At 44.0% G+C, this 18,168-nt stretch overlaps 1 protein-coding gene across 1 annotated transcript in view; it reads right to left on the bottom strand.

Annotated features, from left to right (window-relative positions):
* ATAD2B (ATPase family AAA domain containing 2B) overlaps window positions 1-13,086 on the bottom strand; it is an 85,067-nt gene extending 71,981 nt beyond the window's left edge. Inside the window, exon 1 of the mRNA XM_056856892.1 lies at window positions 12,916-13,086. Coding sequence (XP_056712870.1) covers window positions 12,916-13,086 — 171 coding nt within the window. The remainder of the gene's footprint in view (window positions 1-12,915) is intronic.
* Window positions 13,087-18,168: the final 5,082 nt, after the last annotated feature.

The raw sequence follows: 18,168 nt of genomic DNA, 5'->3' as shown, positions 1-18,168 counted from the left end.
AAGTCCCCTGCCACTAATCTCATTTTATTACAAAAATATTTGGGGGGATATGAATGTATAAAGAGGGAAATGAGTTACAAAACTCTCACTAGCAATGTAATACTATTGGCAATTCCCACAAAAAAAAAAAGGAGTTCAATGACTTTACTAATGCAGTTGCTAGGCCCTTGACTGAGCGCTAGACCAGCTCAGAGTTCATATATATATCACCTTTGCTTCTCGATTCCTATGTGCTCTCTTACATATACTGTTTGGAAAGCAACCCAAACCCATAGTCAATGAATTAAAACAAAACAAGAAGTTCTGAAAACGCAACAATACTGCCAAAGAAATAAAGTCTGGAATTGTAAGGCAATAAAGATTAGAAACAGAATACTGGTCTGATTAGCAGCTTGCCTTTAGATAAACAAAAGCAAACAATGTTAGATATGTCTATATCGAATATACAAGCGTGCCTCCTTAAAACTTCAAAACATATCTTAGCACAAACACTAGGTATAGGACTACAGTATAATGCACTGGTTCCCAACGGGGGTTCGTGGACCCCCAGGGGTCCGCGAGAACTAAATTAAGGTCCGCGAAACAAAGTTATAAACCCATAATAAATTAATATTTTCAATTAACAGTTCTCTATTGTAAAAAATATATTCAAATATTATTCTAAGTTTAATGTTTAACTAACAGTTATGATTAAAGTTTATTTTCAAATTGTCGGAATTTTTATTTTGAACCTTGGGGTCCCTGCACCGAACAAAAAAGTCCTAGTGGTCCCTGGTGAAAAAAAAGGCTGGGAACCACTGGTATAATGGAACAACTCAGGAGGTTGTTTTTATAAGGGATAGGATTGTTGTCTGATGCAAACTATCATATGAATCGCCATCCTTTTACCACATTACCTTTGTAACCCTCTTTCTGTAGTATGGTATGTCATACCTTAGACCAGGGGAGTCGAACTCAATTGTTACGAGGGCCGGATATGACATAAATATCACTTGTTCGGGCCTGGCCATGCCTCACCAGCCTAGATCGAGGGGGGGGGGGCTGCCTCAGCTGGCCAGATAAAAGCTCTTAAGGGGCCAGATCCGGCCCGTGGGCAGTGGGACTAGGATTACGGGATTGTCTAAAGCAGGGGTGTCAAACATGACACCCCTGCTTTAGACAATCCCGTAATCCTAGTCCCACTGCACTGTTTATTGGAGGTCTGTGCTTGAACTGAATTGTGTTTGAATTGATTTTGTAATTCTCCTTGAGTCTCAGCAAAAAAAGCAGACGATAAATGAAATACTTTAAAAAAACTTTAGGATGACTTTTATTTACATTCAAACAATACAAAGGGGATTCCCACTTTTAAGTATGAGCTGAGTCAACAGGACAGAGAAGCAAGAAATAGCAGAAGGACAAATTGTAGCTCTGTTTATCTGCTTCTGTAGAGATGTGTCCAGGCCACATTTGCGTATCTAATCCTTGATGAGATATGGGCCCAAGGAATAAGCTGGAACTCACAATTTCCTACGTGCTAACGGCAGAAGCATGTTGCTTGCTTCTTTAAATCATTAGCTGGTTTAAATGCAAAGTCAATGAAGAGTCCTGAAACATCTTAAAGACTAGCAAATGAAGGCTACAATCCTGAAGATGCTACAGGGGGAGCAAGCACAGCTGAATAACATTAGAGTTACTTCTGAGTAGACCTGTTTAAGATTGTTCCTGTTTAAGATTGATCCCATAGAGTACTATGGGGTAAGCAATCTTTTTTAGACCAAGTACCATAAAGTGCGACACTACCTGTGAAGACGCTGGTGTGCCAGTCAACCAATTGGGGGGGGGGGGGAAGAGAAGGAGATGAGGTTGTACTTGGACAGACACATCTGGAACAAGCCAAGTCTCTGCATCACTGATACTATTCTCAGAAATTTGTCTGAGGAGATGATCAGCATAAGCCATGCCTGTTGCCTTCACCCATGCCCCGGAATGATGCCAGTGCCTTAGATGCTCGGGTGGAGACCTGGCCTTGGGTACCAAGCAGAACAGCCTGGTTTGTCACAGTTGGTGGGCATGCCAGGGCTTACCCAACCCTGCTGTATTTCATACTTTTGTGGGCCACCGCCTACTTCACCAGACACACGGACTCTTCAGAATATAAAACCTTATGCTACAATATGTGGGCTAGGTAACACTGGGTGAAAGATGTAACATTTCTGGAAATTATGAAGCCCAAGGGAGGGGGGATGTACCCCCATGGGGAGCAGAAAAAATGGAAATGGGGGGGACTGAAATATATGCAATACTCTCTTACAAAGCCTAAACTTTTCGGTTTTTCACAATAAAAAGTGCATATGAAGCATCACTAATACCAATTAAAGGCCACAGATTAAGGATATAACGAGGTTTGCTGTTGCCTCACACCCAGGCAACTTTTAAAAACACATTCCACCATCATAAACAGGTGAATACACTGTTAGATAAGCTACTAAATTTTGGTAATCCTCTACGATGTGATGTTTTGCCATGTAAATACTGTGTGTGTTTTTTATTTCTGTGTTTTAATGTGGAGTTTTAAATGTTATGTTGCTGCGGAGTTTTAAATGCTGCGATCTAAAATGTAGGCTTGTAGAGTAAGAAGGAGAGGGGCTGGATGGGTGAGTAAAGTATGTTATGACTGGATGGTAGCTGTACCCTAGGGAGCGGAGTTGCCTAGGAGGTTCAGAGAGAGATTTTGGGTGAGAGTTAGCGCTGAGCACTGTGTGTGTGTGTGGAGGAAAGAGCTTGAGTGAAGTCCTGTAGAGTGTAAGAGAAATCTGTGTTCTATGGGGGTTATTATCCTGAGTAGCAAGTTCGGCTTATAACTTCAACAAAGCTTAACTTCCTAAGTGGCAACTGAGCAAAATAAGCCTGGATGGCAAGTTGGAAGTTAATTTGTGTGGAAGTTATTATCTGGGTGGCAAACTGGGAAGTTAAACTGTAGACGTTATTGGGCTAGGTGGCAAGTGATAAAATAAGCCAGTGTGCCTAGGTCTGTTTAAGGAACCGTTACTCTTATGTACCTATCTGAAACCATTATTTTATTAACCATACCTAAACTTTTATGCTGTTTTACTTATAAACTCTAATCATGTTTTAAAAAAACAACTGTAAAGGATCCCCTTTCACCTCAGAGTCACCCCCATGAGCTGACCATTCTGCCACACTACCATACACAACTAAGAAAGCAATCCTGGAGGGGGGGTAGATCGGTGGTGGCTGGGAGCAGCAGAGCCACGTCACCTCCTCAGAGGCTTCCTGGCCTTTTTAAAAATACAATAAAGCAAAAAATGGGTAAATGCTCCATTGAAAACAGCTGCCTAAAAGCAACTCCACCCTGGAAACGCCCCTCCCCCACGCTGGCGGCGGGGGGTGGCATGCCTGCCCCTGCTGCCAGTGCAGTGTACGCCGGCATGGGGTCACATCGGCTCCAAAGGAGCTTCTCACCCCCCCTTCAGGGGGGTTCTTTAAGTTCAACTAAGAATTCTAAGGCAAGAGTCTTTGTTGGCAGCAAAAACAAGGCAACATAACACATATCACCTCAGAACATTACAGTGATGTACCTTTACAGAGGTTACACATAAAGATGTCACAAAGAGAAAAGAGCGAAAATGTTACATAGGAGGACACAACGAACCATGAATTATATAACCCCACAATTGAAAATTTGGAACAACATACCTCAATGAACTGAAAGTTGGCCCCAAGGGCCAGAAATATTTAATGACAGAAAAAGGTGAACAAAAATCAAAGGATAACAGCCCTCTACAAAGGTATTAGTACAGACAAAAATTAAGACTGAGCATTCCAAAACAGAAAATTATGTTTGGAATACCAAATCTGTCATAATGGTCCCTTGTGGGACCATAAGTTAGATGGTCCTTAAGTGTGAACACATGAAACGGCCCTATACTGAATCAGACCCTCGGCCCATCAAAGTCAGTATAGTCTACTCAGACTGGCAGCTATCGCCAGGATTCAGGCAAAGGTCTTTCACATCACCTACTACCTGATGTTAACTGGAGATGCCAGGGATTGAACCTGGGGCTTTCTGCATGCCAAGCAGATGCTCTACTAATGAGCCACAGTCTGGAAGCTGCCAATTCAGCCTGTCCTAATGCCAATTCATTTCTGCATACTTAACAGTAGGAAGCAACACGTGTAACACGAACTGCAGTTCTACTAAGAGAAAGCAACTTTACAAAACTGTTAGCCTGCTGGACATGAAACCTTAACCAGGCCGATCCATACATATCATTGAAACTTCTACAGAATAAGGTTAGGATGACAGCACTACTGAATTTGTTGACTGAAGCAACCATTGCACTGATAATTAGCTAATTGTAAGAATCTGAAGACTTGAAACAACTACTGCTGAAAGTTAAAGGAGAAAGTGCCAAAGCAGGACTGTAGCTGAACATCAAGAAGATGAAAGTAATGACTACAGGAGAATTACTCAACTTTAAGGTTGACAATGAGGAAATTGAAATTTCTTTCTATTCCTTGGCTCAATCATCAACCAAAAGGGAGACTGCAGCCACGAAATCAGAAGGAGACTGGGAAGGGCAGCCATGAAGGAGCTAGAAAAGATTCTTAAGTGTAAGGATGTGTCACTGGCAACCAAGATGAAGTTAATTCATACCATCATATTCCCTATTACCATGTATGGGTATGAAAGCTGGACAATGACGAAAGCTGATAGGAAGAAAGTAGACTCCTTTGAAATGTGGTGTTGGAGGAGAGTGTTACGGATACCGTGGACGCCAAAAAAAAAATCAGTGGGTTATAGATCAAATCAAGCCTGAACTGACCCTAGAAGCTAAAATGACTAAACTGAGGCTGTCGTACTTTGGTCACATTATGAGAAGACAAGAGTCACTTGAAGAGACAGTCATGCTAGGAAAAGTTGAAGGCAGCAGGAAGAGGAAGACCCAACAGGAGATGAATTGACTCTATCAAGGAAGCCACAACCCTCAATTTGCAAGATCTGAGCAAGGCTGTTAAGGATAGGACATTCTGAACAACATTGATTCATAGGATCACCATGAGTCGGAAGCAACCTGACGGCACTTAACACAGCACTCATAGCTTACAACTATATTGTTAGTATAAACCATGACCACTATAAAAATCATCAGTCTCTTGTGCTTTTTAAAAACAATATTCACACTGTTCTGACTGCTTTCCGCCTTTTTTTGGATGAATACCATTTCTCTTCCAGTGTATCATTACAGGATTCCTGAGCTGCAACAGTATTTCCAAACTGTCTCTACAATCCCTTTTGCATAAATCAAAACATGAACATACTGTTTAAACGCTCACGCTCAACTGTTTACAGGGTGCTAAGAATTTTCTGTAAAAAAAAGAAAAAAAGAAAATTCATTTCAAGTCATTCAAAAATTGAGGTTAGAAATCTATACATTTCAATAATTTGACAAGAGTACACATTGTGCTTTCAAAACATAATTCCACAGAATGACTGCATTAAAACTGTAAAGCTATCCCGAAAAGAAAAACGCAATCCCTCCCTTTAAGGATTTTGTAGGACAAAACTCAAGAGCAAGCTAAAAACTATATGGGATATGTGTAAATTGTCTCCCAACAGGAGTTTTCTTTTTTCTTTTTCGGAGGAGGGGGTGTTACTGAAAAGCAAAGCAACAGTCTATGGTCAAGAGCAAAAGAGTAAAATAGCTGGAAGATAGACTTTCTCCTTGTCATTTCTCCACCAAATATTTTCCTTCCTTCTCCACCAAACATCTCCTATCCACAGAGAGAAAGGTATGGGGTATTCACATCCGTATTCCTACAAGGCAAGAAACCAGATTGGAGAGGGTGGTTTTGAGTAGACATATGGTGGGAGAAAAGCCCGTTGATTCTTAGGTCTAACTAGCAATGTCCCATTTTTTCAGTGGGGAAAAAAGTTAGCATTTTCCATGTCCTTGTACTGCCAGCATACCTGTCTGTTTTTGCTCATCTATCGATGCTATTTGAAGTGCTGTTCTACAAATGAATCAGGGACAGCACACCTAGATGAGAAACTCAAACTAGTACTAGAACTTCCTCCAAAGAATCTTGGGATTTGTAGAATGGCAGGTGTAATCTAATTAAACTTCTCCATGGGTGACTCCAACCTCCTTACAACTTCATCAACTGCCAAGAGAGAAGGAAGAATGTTAAACCAGCGACTCTATAGTTCAGATGTGCCCAGATGAAATCAAGGATAATAAAAGGTACAAAAAGGGGCGTCTCATGAAGACTGAAGATGACAAACTTCACAGTCTACAGAAAATGAGAGGGCAGAGGACATAATGACTGTTTTAAACTCTACTGTATGTCAAAAAGAATGGGAAAAACAATTGTACTTCACAAACAGAAGGACAGAAGCAGCGATGGATTTAAATTACAGGAAGCTAAAACTCAATGTCTGTTAGAAGCCAGCTACAAAACAAGAAGTCTAGTAAGTGATGCAACTTCCTTCTTGGGGATTTTTCAAGAAGCTGCTGAACGAGTATCTCTTAAGGATAGTTTAGGAACAGAACAACTTACATTAAGGTACAGAATCAAGCCGATGACCCACGAAGATACTTTACGAAAGGTACTACGAAAGTAGCCAGCTGGGTGTACTGGTTAGGAGCAGTGGGCTCTAATCTGGAGAACTGGGTTTGATTCCCCACTACTACACATGAAGCCAGCAGGGTAACCTTGGGCTAGTCACAGTTATCTGAACTCTCTCAGCCCCACCTACCTCACAAGGTGTCTGTTGTGGGGAGAGGAAGGGAAGGAGATTGTAAACCCATTTGATTCTCCTTAAAAGTTAGAGAAAGTCAGCATATAAAAACCAACTCTTCTTATGTGCACTGTATCAATTCTAAACCAGCACCTACCTAGACAGAGTCTCCCACTTCCAACTCTACACTACTATAACTACAGGACACAAAAATAAGGTCTGACAAAATGTCAGGCATCTGTGGATGATTTAAGACACAGGATGCTTTCTCCTCCCCACAAAAAAAATTTCTACTACATGTCAAGATCCCCCCCAATACATAATATTGGCTTTCCTAATGGTTATGGTGGTTTACAAAAATTCAGTCTTATACTTATGTCACCCTGTTTGTTAATGGAAATGCTGAAACTGAAATGTACATATTTTGTAACTTTATATTGTTTTACGTATTAGATTTTTGCAAACCTATTTTTTCTAATAAAAAGATCCTCACTATATTGATGGGAAGTGTTCACTTTTCTCTCTTTCTCCAGTGACCATCATGTACAAAGGACTAGAATAACAACTTTTACACCAGCATCACAGACAACCATAACATTAGCTATGTGCATAACAAACCAAAGAAAATGATCACAGCAAACAAAACAGCTCATTTAAGAGAATGTCACTATCTGTGTGACACTAAGATAAAGAACTTTCCAACAAAATCTCAACAGCACCACTTCTCTTCCAAACTGCCCCATTTATATGACTGACTTGACACATCAATCAAGAAAAAAGTCACTTCATTACCTCTGAGTACTAATATACAACTACAATAACCACTTCAGCAGAACAGCAATCTAACTGACCCATTTAGTAGCAACTTCAGAGTTAATAAATTAGAAATATATCTATTCATAGGATGTACTAATCTGAATACTGCAATTGTGCTCAACTAAGGATTGCAAAACATTATTTTCTCCAGCTCCGAAATAATCCTTCAGAGCCCAAACCCCTCCCTCAAATGGCCAGGCAATTCTTCTTTTAAATAAATGAAGAAACATTTCAGTTTCAACAACACATAGTTCAGAGCTGGACCCTAAGTATATTTAATGCGGATGTCAATCCTAACTGATTTCAGTTGGACTGTCTTCCAAGTATGCATGCTTAGAACTGCAACTACCATAGCATTACAAAAATAAGACAGTATTTGTAAAAGTAATGATTGCACATATTTATAATTTATTTTATGTATTTAGATTAAGATTTATATCCCACAGCAGGGCCCGTGGCCTGAAGGGACAAGTCATAAACATTTAAAACCAAGAACAGTTAAAACAGATTAAACTCTATAAAATAATAATAAAATATATCAACCCAATCAATATTTAACTATATTTTCTTTCAAATCAATTCATTTCTAAATATGGGTAAACCAACTACACCATACAAGGTCTAGATAACATTTTCATAGGACAGCATCATCCCGTTTGGTAGCCTGTATGATAAATATCAAAAATATTCTTTAGAAGTTTTATATAAATCATAAAAATAATCCACCTATATAGTTTTTCCACCTGTAGCCACAACCACATCAAACTCACAGGCACAGAAGTTAAGCTTAATTTCAGCCTAATGTGACAAGTGTCACTTGCATGTCGTTACTTCTATCCCCAAGAATATTGTAACTTTAACAGAATCGAGCAGAATCATCATCAGGTTTCTAAACAGCAAATGGTTAAAAACAAATATAAACTACAAACCCAATGCAAAGCATTTAATCAGTTAGACACAGAACAAGTATAGTAGACTTTAGGAACAACCTAAAGACTTTCCTGTATAGGGGCTTTTGATTCTGTTCTATCAAAAAAATGCTCACAGGAATCCTTAAGCTGTGCAAAAAAGAATAGGGAAATCCCTGCACGTGCAGAAAGCGCCATACCAGCTTTGAAACCACTGTTTCACAGCCAAGACCTTCTCCCGAAAGAATAGTTTATCAAGTCTTTCAAAGCCCAAGGTATTGTGAAGCACAGACAATTTTAGCGCAAACCTTGAGTCCCTTCTCACCTGTCCAAGTCTCAATGCTTTTTTAGTACCATATATACTCGCGTATAAGCCGAGTTTTTCAGCCCAAAAAAAGGGCTGAGAAAACCCAACTCGGCTTATACACGGGTCGGTAGGTGGAGGGAGGGGGGGAACTTACCGCCGTCGCCACCTGCCCGCATGCCTTCTCTGCAGGTGGGAGGCGCAGATCTATTTAAAGACCCCCCGCCCAGCTTCAGGAAAGCCCCGTGAAGCCGGGGGGGGGGGGGAACAGATCTGCGCCTCCCAGGTGGGAGGCACAGATCTGTTTAAACAGCCCCCTGCGCGCCTTCACGGGGCTTCCCTGAAGGCGTGCGGGGGGCTCTTTAAACAGATCTGCGCCTCCCGGCTGGGAGGCCCCACAGGCCGCTCCTGGCCTGCAGGGAAGGCGTGCGGGCAGGCGGCGGCCCGGTAAAGTAAGCCTGCGGGGGGGGGCCTCCTTTCCCACCCTCGGCTTATACGTGGGTGCCTAATTTTTCCCCATTTTGGGGGTGAAATTAGGCATCTCGGCTTATACCCAAGTATATACGGTATATAAAATAAAACATACATTTATGTGAGACCAAAATAGCAGTCAATGTACTAACTGTACAACTGGAAAAAAAACCCTGACAGTCTAAGCAGCTTAACAACAAACTGAAGGCATTCAGACTGTAAAAAAAATAACTGTCCTAAGAAAGGAAACAGTTACAGAAAGTAAATAACTTTCAAAAGGTAAAAAGTGTTTCGAAGAAAGCAGACTTTTCTACAGTACAATGCAGTCCAAGCATACCTGGGGAATGCAACTAACTGTGCCATTTTCACGCTAATTTATGTCTAAATTAACCATTTCTAAAATATGCTTATGGTGAGCGTAAATAAAATTTTATTATGATTCCTTTTCACTGTTCTCCAAAACAAGCTATGAGAAGGTGGAACCTTCTAACAATCTTTAAACAAACATAATATTGCTTGACCCTTAGGCTAGCCCAATCTCATCAGACTTCAGAAGCTAAACATGATTGGCCCTGGTTAGTATTTGGATGGGAGGCAACCAAGGAAGTCCAGGGTTGCTACACAGAAGGAGGCACTGGCAAACCACCTCTGAAAGTCTCTTGCCTTGAAAATCCTACAGGGTTGGCATCAGTTGGCTGTGACTTGATGGCAAAAAAAAATGCTTGAAATGTTCTGTTTGCTGTTTTTATTGATTATCATCACTGTGGTCTTATATTAATTGTTTTCAACAACCGTATGCACGTCTGCATACTCTTATAAACCTTGGACCACTGTGTGGGAAAAGACACTCTATTAATATTTTAAATAAACTGTAGCACCTTAGAAACCAACAAGATTTCTGGGGTATAAGCTTTCGAGAGTCAAAGCTCTCTTCACCAGATACTGAAAAAGGGTGTTTTGATTCTCGAAAGCTGTAACCCCAAAAACCTTATTGATCTCTAAGGTTCTACCAGACTCATATCTAACTGTTCTACTGCAGACCAACACGGCTAGCCTCTGAAACTATCTTCATGTAGCCCTTTACTACCTCCTAACTCTATGCTAGTTCACACAACACTTAAATAGCAAAGGAAAAAGGGTGTCTAGGGTCAAGCAATAAACTGAGGGTAAAGAACAAATTAGAAAAATTAAATTAAAAGACAGAAATAAAAGATGTACTGATGGTATAAAAGGTTTTAAAACTGAGGGCTATATTACATGCTACGTTTTTCAACACAGGGATTAATCTCTGCATTGGAAAAGGTGTATTTCACAAATATGAAATGCAACACGTGCAATATTTCTAACGTAAGTACATAAATAGGCACCCAATACACACTCACAGAACACATATTTTGTGCTGCCTTTCACACATTACAAAATACACATACCTTTTTCTAACTATTTAGAAATGTGAAGCAGCCCTAACAGTCCTGTGGAAATTTTATTACACAAGGAGAAATTTGCTGTGTTTAGACAATGTTTGTCTCTGCTGTGTAAGCAATGGCCAATACCACTCTTGACAACTATCAGATGTTTTAAGGAACCGCTCATTTAACACATCCTTGTGCTTTGAAAGCACAGAAATAATTGGAACATGTTTAACATAGAACAGCCTTTGAGCCATTCCTTGGAGAAAGTATGTTCTTTCTAAGCTAGCAGTGTGCCAGGCCAACAGATGTAAGGGTCACATTATAATTTTACAGTGAATCAGCTTTTCGGTGAACATTGTTAAGATTCTTGAACATCTCTGCCAGACTGATATAAGTAGCTTAAAGCCCCCTGAAAATAACACAACACTGTTTTTGCTTCAACTCTTGTTTCTAAAAGGCCAATCCAATAATGGCCAGGTTACCAATTTCCCCTTACCAACACACAGGAATAAAACACAGCTTCTAAGAATCCACGAATTAGAGCACGAAATGACAACAGACCAGTTTCCAAAATTAAACTGGTTGTATTCACCAGTTTAAACAAAACATTAAACAAAGCGATTCCTGAGTCAGAAACGGCACAGAAAGAAACAAAGGGCGCTTTCACACATGCCAAATAATGCACTTTCAAAGCACTTTACAACTAGATTTTACTGCAGACATTTATACATGGGAGGTTTTGCCTTGGATTTGCCACTCTCTAGATGCGCATTTTCCCCATGCAAATGCCCAGAACTCAAAAATAAGCCCTCGTGAAGAGTTTTGAGAATTCGGATGGGGAGAACGCGCATCTAAAAAAGCGGCAAATCCAAGGCAAACCCTCCCATGAATAAATGGGCAAATCCAAGGCAAACCCTCCCCATGCATAAACAGTGAAATGGCAAAATCCACTTGCAAACAATAGTTAAAGTGCCTCAACAGTGGATTCAAAGTGCATTATTCAGCATGTGTGACAGTGCCCGAAGAACAAATGTCCCGTGTTCAGTTCGCTCTGCCTTCCACCACCCCACCCGCAACCAAATCTCCCCCAAAATTTTCAAGAAAGAAAACTCTGGCCATTCCCTCCTTTAAACTGCGCAAAGTTAACTACATTTGCAACTCCTAACTCCTCCGTCCCCCCACCCCCGCCAACCTTGTTCTCCTCCTAATTGCAAAGCAGGTTTCCGCCAGAGGGGGCGCTTGGCTCTACCCTAGCCTGCCTGGCACCAGCGAGCCTGGCAATCTAGTCTGCGCCTCCTCCACGGTCACGCACACACAGAAACGTAGTACCCAGGGAGGGAGGGAGGGGTGAGAACAGGCAAGGAAAAAAAATTCAATTAAAAAGACACTTGCAAATTATGTTCCTTTCTCCTCAGCTGCTCCCGACTGCAGAGGACGCAACCCCCTCCCGAGCCACCCTCCTTCGCCATCGCCTCCTCTTGCAACCCCCCCCGCGCCGCCTTTTCAGCTGCAACCCCCAGCAGCTCACAGCCATTCCACCTCAAATGACCTCCCTTTTACATCGAGCTGCAAATCCCAGCCCGCCTCCTCCTTCTCCGCAGCGCAGCAGCACACATTTCTCACGTCCTCTCTCTCCCTCCCCCCCACCCCAAAAAAAAATAAAAGCCCAAGAGCAGCGACTCAACCCAGCCTGGTGCAACAACAACAAAACCCCTCACTCACACACAGCATAACCCCGGGGTCCCACGCTTGCAACGCCGCTTTGCAAGCACCACAACAAGCCCCCCCCCAAACACACACACACACAACCCTGAAGCAATGACAAGAGAGCAAAACAAACGACAGAAAGCTCCTACCCTGCCAGAAAATATTGTTGTTAGTCTTTAAGGCGCTACTGGACTCTGGCCCTTTTCGACTACTGCAGACAGCAAAACAGAGAGACCGAGGCCGCTCCACAGAGGCACAAAACTCAACAATAAGCCCCCACCCCCCCATGCAGAGTTTGGAGAATTTGGATGGGGGGGGAAAGGTGCATCGGGAGAGCGTTGCAAACAACCCAAGGCCAACCCCTCCCGTGCAGAAAAGGCCTGGAAGGAGGCAGAGTTGGCCCGCACGGGCTCCTGTCAGGCTTGGGCTCCACACCGGGACGGGAAGCCCCAGCCCCCCCCTACCACCACCACGGGGGGGGGGGGAACCGGCAGCCCCCCCCCACAACCAGTGCCGCTCTTCCTCCTCCCCCAGCCCGCCCGCCGTCCTCACCCGGGCCGCGTCTTCCTCCTGCCCGGCCGCCAAGGCTGCCGCCGCCGCCGCCGCCTTGGCGCTGGTCCTGGACAAGCGGGTCCTGGACGAGATGAAAGGGCCGCCGGGCCCCGGGAGGGCCGCCGCTTGGCCGGAGAGCCGCTGCTGGGTGCTCTTGCGGGTGTTCACCATGGCTCTGCCCGGAGAGGAGAGGAGAGGGGAGGAAGGAGGGACTGAGGGGGGGGGAGGGAAGGGGGAAGGCGGCGCTGCCGCGGTCTCCTCAGCCGCCTCCGCTTTGGGGAGCGGCGACGGTGGCGCCGCCGCTGCTGCTGCTGGCGGGCGAGGAACCAGGGCCCCGGAGGCGAGCGGAGCTGCTCCTCCTCCTCCTGCTTCCCCGCTCAGTCACACACACCAACTGGCCGCCATTGCTTGTTTCCCTCTTCCCTTTCTCTCCTCAGGCCGCTGCCGCCGCTGGGGGGCGCTGCGCCGCCAAGGACGCCTCCGCTCCCTCCCCCTCAGCCGAGCCGGGCGACGTCGAAGGCAGAGCGAGGAGCTGCAGCCTGAACTTCCGGCTGGGGAGAGGAGGGGGGGGAGAGGGAGGGAGAGAGAGAATCAAAAGCCGGAATGACCACCACCGTTGCCAACCTCCAGGTCATGTTACAAAACAAAACCAGCACACAAATCTCAATGCAATATAATTATATTAAAAGTGCAAGGTGACTAGTGAATACTTAACTCTAAGATGACAACAAACAAAATACGTGCAATATATACATAGTTATACAAAGATACAAAATGGACCTGGTGGATTCTTCTTTCCAAGGTAAGTACACTTTAGATGATATCGTATTGCACAATTAGCAGCATAGATGGTAGACAATGGAAGTCCACAATGAAGACAGATGTAGAAGGCAGAGCGAGGAGCTGCAGCCTGAACTTGAGAGAGAGAGAATCAAAAGCCGGAATGATCACCAGCGTTGCCAACCTCCAGGTTATATTACACAATAGTATTCAAACAAGCAATCTCAACTGTGTAGTTATAGTTGTAATCAAAGTTACAGTTGTAGGCTTATTATAAAAATGTAAACCACTGACAAAACATATAGTGATTAATATATTTACAATGATAATTATTCAGTATGAGACATATATTATAGACACATTATTGTTTGCATAATGTTAACATAGAAGAAAATCAACATAACATTAACAAGAACGTTATTTTGTGCCATTTTGCAGCTGTATAAAAAATTTTTGGATGAGATGTTATGTACATGGTGAAGCATATAACCATGATACTTCTATGTTAACATTATGCAAACAATAATATGTCTATATGTCTAATTGTATTTATCATTGTAAATATATTAATCACTATATGTTTTGTCAGTAGTTTACATATTTATAATAAGCCTACAACTGTAACTTTGATTACAACCTCCAGGTCATAGCTGGAGACCTCCTGCTGTTACAACTGATCTCCCGCTGATAGAGATCCGTTCCCCTGGAGAAAATGGCTGCTTGGGCAATTGGACTCTATGGCTAGCGTTGTTACAACTGATCTCCAGCCAAGAGATCAGCTTTGGCAATTAAACTCTATGGAGTTTAAGTCCCGCCCCTCCCCAAACCCTGCCCTCCTCAGGCTCTGCCCTAAAAACCTCCCACCAGTGGTGAAGAGGGACCTGGCAATCCTAAACTGTCTGCATTTGGGGGGAAACCCAAGATAACAGGTGGCACACCTTCCCTGTGTACAGCCTAGGAATGCAGGCAGCTCCTGCCTATGTATATTTACTTGGAGATGTAATCTTGGAGGGGAAGGAACTCAGCAGGGGATAATGGCACAGCGTCCATTCTTGAAAGCCTTTTTCTCCAGGAGAACTGACCTCTGTAGTCTGGAGGTCAGATGTTATTCCAGGTGATCTGCAGGACCCACCTAGAGTTTGACAACCCTACTGTCTTTTCACTAAGGGATGGAAGGAACATTTTGGCCCACAACTTTCCATTTATTCATTCCTGAAGGAATATGCATTTCTGGGAGAGTAGGGTTGCCAGGTCCCTCGTTGCCACCGACAGGAGGTTTTTGGGACAGAGCCTGAGGAGGGCAGGGTTTGGGGAGGGGAGGGACTTCAATGCCATAGAGTCCAGTTGCCAAAGCGGCCACTTTCTCCAGGGGAACTGATCTTTATCAGCTGGAGATCAGTTGTAATAGCAGATCTCCTGCTACCACCAGGAGGTTGGCAACCCTATGGGAGAGGCGCATTTACAAAGTCACACCCCTCATGTTCCCGGTTAATAATTCTGCAGCCATTTGATTCCCTCCCTGGTTCTGTACTGAAAAATACATGCAACCCCCCACAAAAAGATCCTTTTGGCACCTCAGGGCTGGTTCCCTCTGGAGGCAAGGTGAGGCAATCCCCTCAAGCGCGGGATTGTGGAAAGCTGCACCTCCCCTCCCCACTCTTTCCTCCACCCAGGACCTGGCAGAAAGAATGCTCCTTAACCACCCCTATCAACCTGCACCCCGAGCTTCTAAAACCAGCACAGTAAGCCGTTCATGCCCCGGACTATAGGGATTTCTGAATTCTAATGAGATTAATTAATATTTTGACAATTTCTGGCTTCCTTGGGAGGGAGGTGGCGCATTCCTGGGAGTGAGCCCAACTGAATAAAACGGGACTCATTCAGAGCAGACCTGCTCCAGATCACTCTCTGTGACAGCAAGGATCCAGGGCACCTGAAACTTACAAGTAGGGTTGCCAGCCTCCAGGTGGGACGTGGGGGTTTCCCAAAATTACAACTGACCTCTAGACAACCAAAATCAGTTCCCGTGGAAGAAATGGCTGCTTTGGAGGGTGGATTCTTCATCACAACACTGCTGAGCAACCTCCCCTCCTAATACGCTGCCCTCTGCAAGCTCCACCCCCAAACTACAAGAATTTCCCAACCCAGAGCCAGCGTGGTGTAGTGGCTAGGAGCGGTGGACTCTAATCTGGTGAACCGGGTTTGTTTCTCCCCTCCTACACATGAAGCCTGCTAGGTGACCTTGGGCAAGTTCTCTCTGAACTCTCTCAGCCTCACCTACCTCACAATGTGTCTGTTGCAGAGAGGAAGGGAAGGGAATTTTAAGCCGGTTTTTTAAGGCAGAGAACTCCTTCTTCCTCTTCCTCTTCTGCTGGTACTAGAAGTTACACTAGTTAAAAAGCAACACTGCTATTTTCCAGCAACTTCTGCAATCATTAATATGTAAAGAATCACACCAAACGATTGAGATTCATACCTTCATTAAGGTTTTGTTTACTGCAACGGGGGGGAGGGGGCGGATTCATTCTCATCACCATTAGGAGGACCAATCTTCCAACATGTATTTTCAAGTCAAGATGCATTTGTTTTAGAACAAACTGACACAGACGGTCTTGGGCCTTCATTTAGTTTGCAGGCTGCTCAGAAAAAGGAATGTTTTGTGTTTTGTGTTTTGTTTTGTTTTCTCCCCCTCACCATATGTTTCTGCTGCTGTAATACAAAAGATCCCTGATCCCAAAAGGGCCTCTGGGCATAGCTCCAATGAATTCTGCTTGCTTGAAAACTTGGAACATATATGTGACAGCTTCATATGAGCAGCAAAAGTAGAATCCAAATAAGTAGCGATGTAAACTTAGGCTTCTATGTGTTCTGGTGAGAAATAATTCCATTTAATGTAAGGTTGTCAGCTTCCAGGTGAGGACTAGAGTTCTCCTGAAATTACAACAGATCTCCAGACTACAGAGATCTGTTTCCCCTGGTGAAAATGGCAGCTTCAGAAGGTGGACTCTATGGAATTATACCCCACTGAGGTTCCCCCCTTCTCCGAGCCATACCCTCCCCAGGTTCAACCCCCAAAATTTCCAGGAATTTCCCAGTCCAGAGTTGGCAACCCTAGTTTAATGAACTGGCATTGATGAAAGACTACCTTGAAGTGCAGGAAGGTATGTGGCCCTGCGCTGGCACCATTCAAGGAACTCAGGTGTTTTCCACACAGAGACGGGCTTATACGGTTTCCCCATTGCCACTGTGAATACCAATTAGGGTTGTCAGGCCACCAGCAGGGGTAGGGGGGTAGTGTTGCAAGATCCAGGTTGGGAAACTTCTGGAGATTTGGGGAAGGAGCCTGGGGAGGACAAGGACCTCAGTAGGGTATAATGCCATAGAGTCCACCCTCCAAAGCATCACTTTCTCCACGGGAACTCATCTCCGTAGTCTGGAGATGAGCTGTAATTCCAGGCGATCCCCAGGTCCCACCTAGAGGCTGTCATTCCTAGCAGATGCAGCGCTGTAACAACAGGACTTCCACATGGCAAGTTTCCCTGTATTTTCCCTGCCCCGTGGCTATCACAGGAAAAATGAGGACCCCCCCCCTAGGAGGTGCATAGAATCACAGAGTTAGAAGGGGCCATACAGATCTAGTCCAACCCCTGCTCAATGTAGGATGAGCCTAGAGCATCTCTGACAAATACTTAAAGAGAGCAATCATGTCCCCCCTCAACCTCCTCTTCTCCAGACTAAACAATCCCACATCCCTCAGCCTTTCCTCATAAGGCTTGGTCTCCAGGCCCCTGATCATCCTCGTCCCTCTCCTCTGCACCCGCTCGATTCTGTCCACATCCTTTTTGAAGTGGGGCCTCCAGAACTGCACACAGTACTCCAGGTGTGGCCTGACCTATGCAGTGTACAGCATAACGATGATATCTTGCGATTTGGATGTTATGCCTCTGTGGATGCACCCCAAGATCACATTAGCACCCCAAAGCTGTCGGGAAACGGAGAAAGACCCCACCTCCCAATAGCATCCAAGTCAGGGCAAATACCCTGTGTCTAAGTGACCTTAGGTGGCATTGCTGCTCCAATATGACTACTTCGGTATGTCTCCATGTAAGGCCTGGCATGACTATAACATGGACAAAGGAGGGACATGGTGGAGGAACCATAGTACACTTGTAAGTGCCAGCGTCAACGTGACAAGCAACCATGCAATTTCACAATGCAAGGAGACATCACTTGCACAGGCCTAAGGCAGCACGTGACTGGTGCCAAGAAAGTCACTGGCACAATCATCTATTAGCTGCAGCAATGAAACATAACTTGCACATCAAGAAACATGACACAGAACCACACCGCTCTCCCCCACATCTATTAATGCTCAGGAAATACAATAACAGACTGTCTGAGAACATCATTTTTTAAAAAATGCTCCTAGCAGCTTGCTAAGAATCAAATCCCTTGCTGGTCTGCAGTAGAATA

The sequence above is a fragment of the Euleptes europaea genome, chromosome 10, assembly GCF_029931775.1.
Source record: "Euleptes europaea isolate rEulEur1 chromosome 10, rEulEur1.hap1, whole genome shotgun sequence".
Taxonomy (NCBI): domain Eukaryota; kingdom Metazoa; phylum Chordata; class Lepidosauria; order Squamata; family Sphaerodactylidae; genus Euleptes; species Euleptes europaea.
This window is presented reverse-complemented; position numbering and strand designations above follow the sequence as displayed.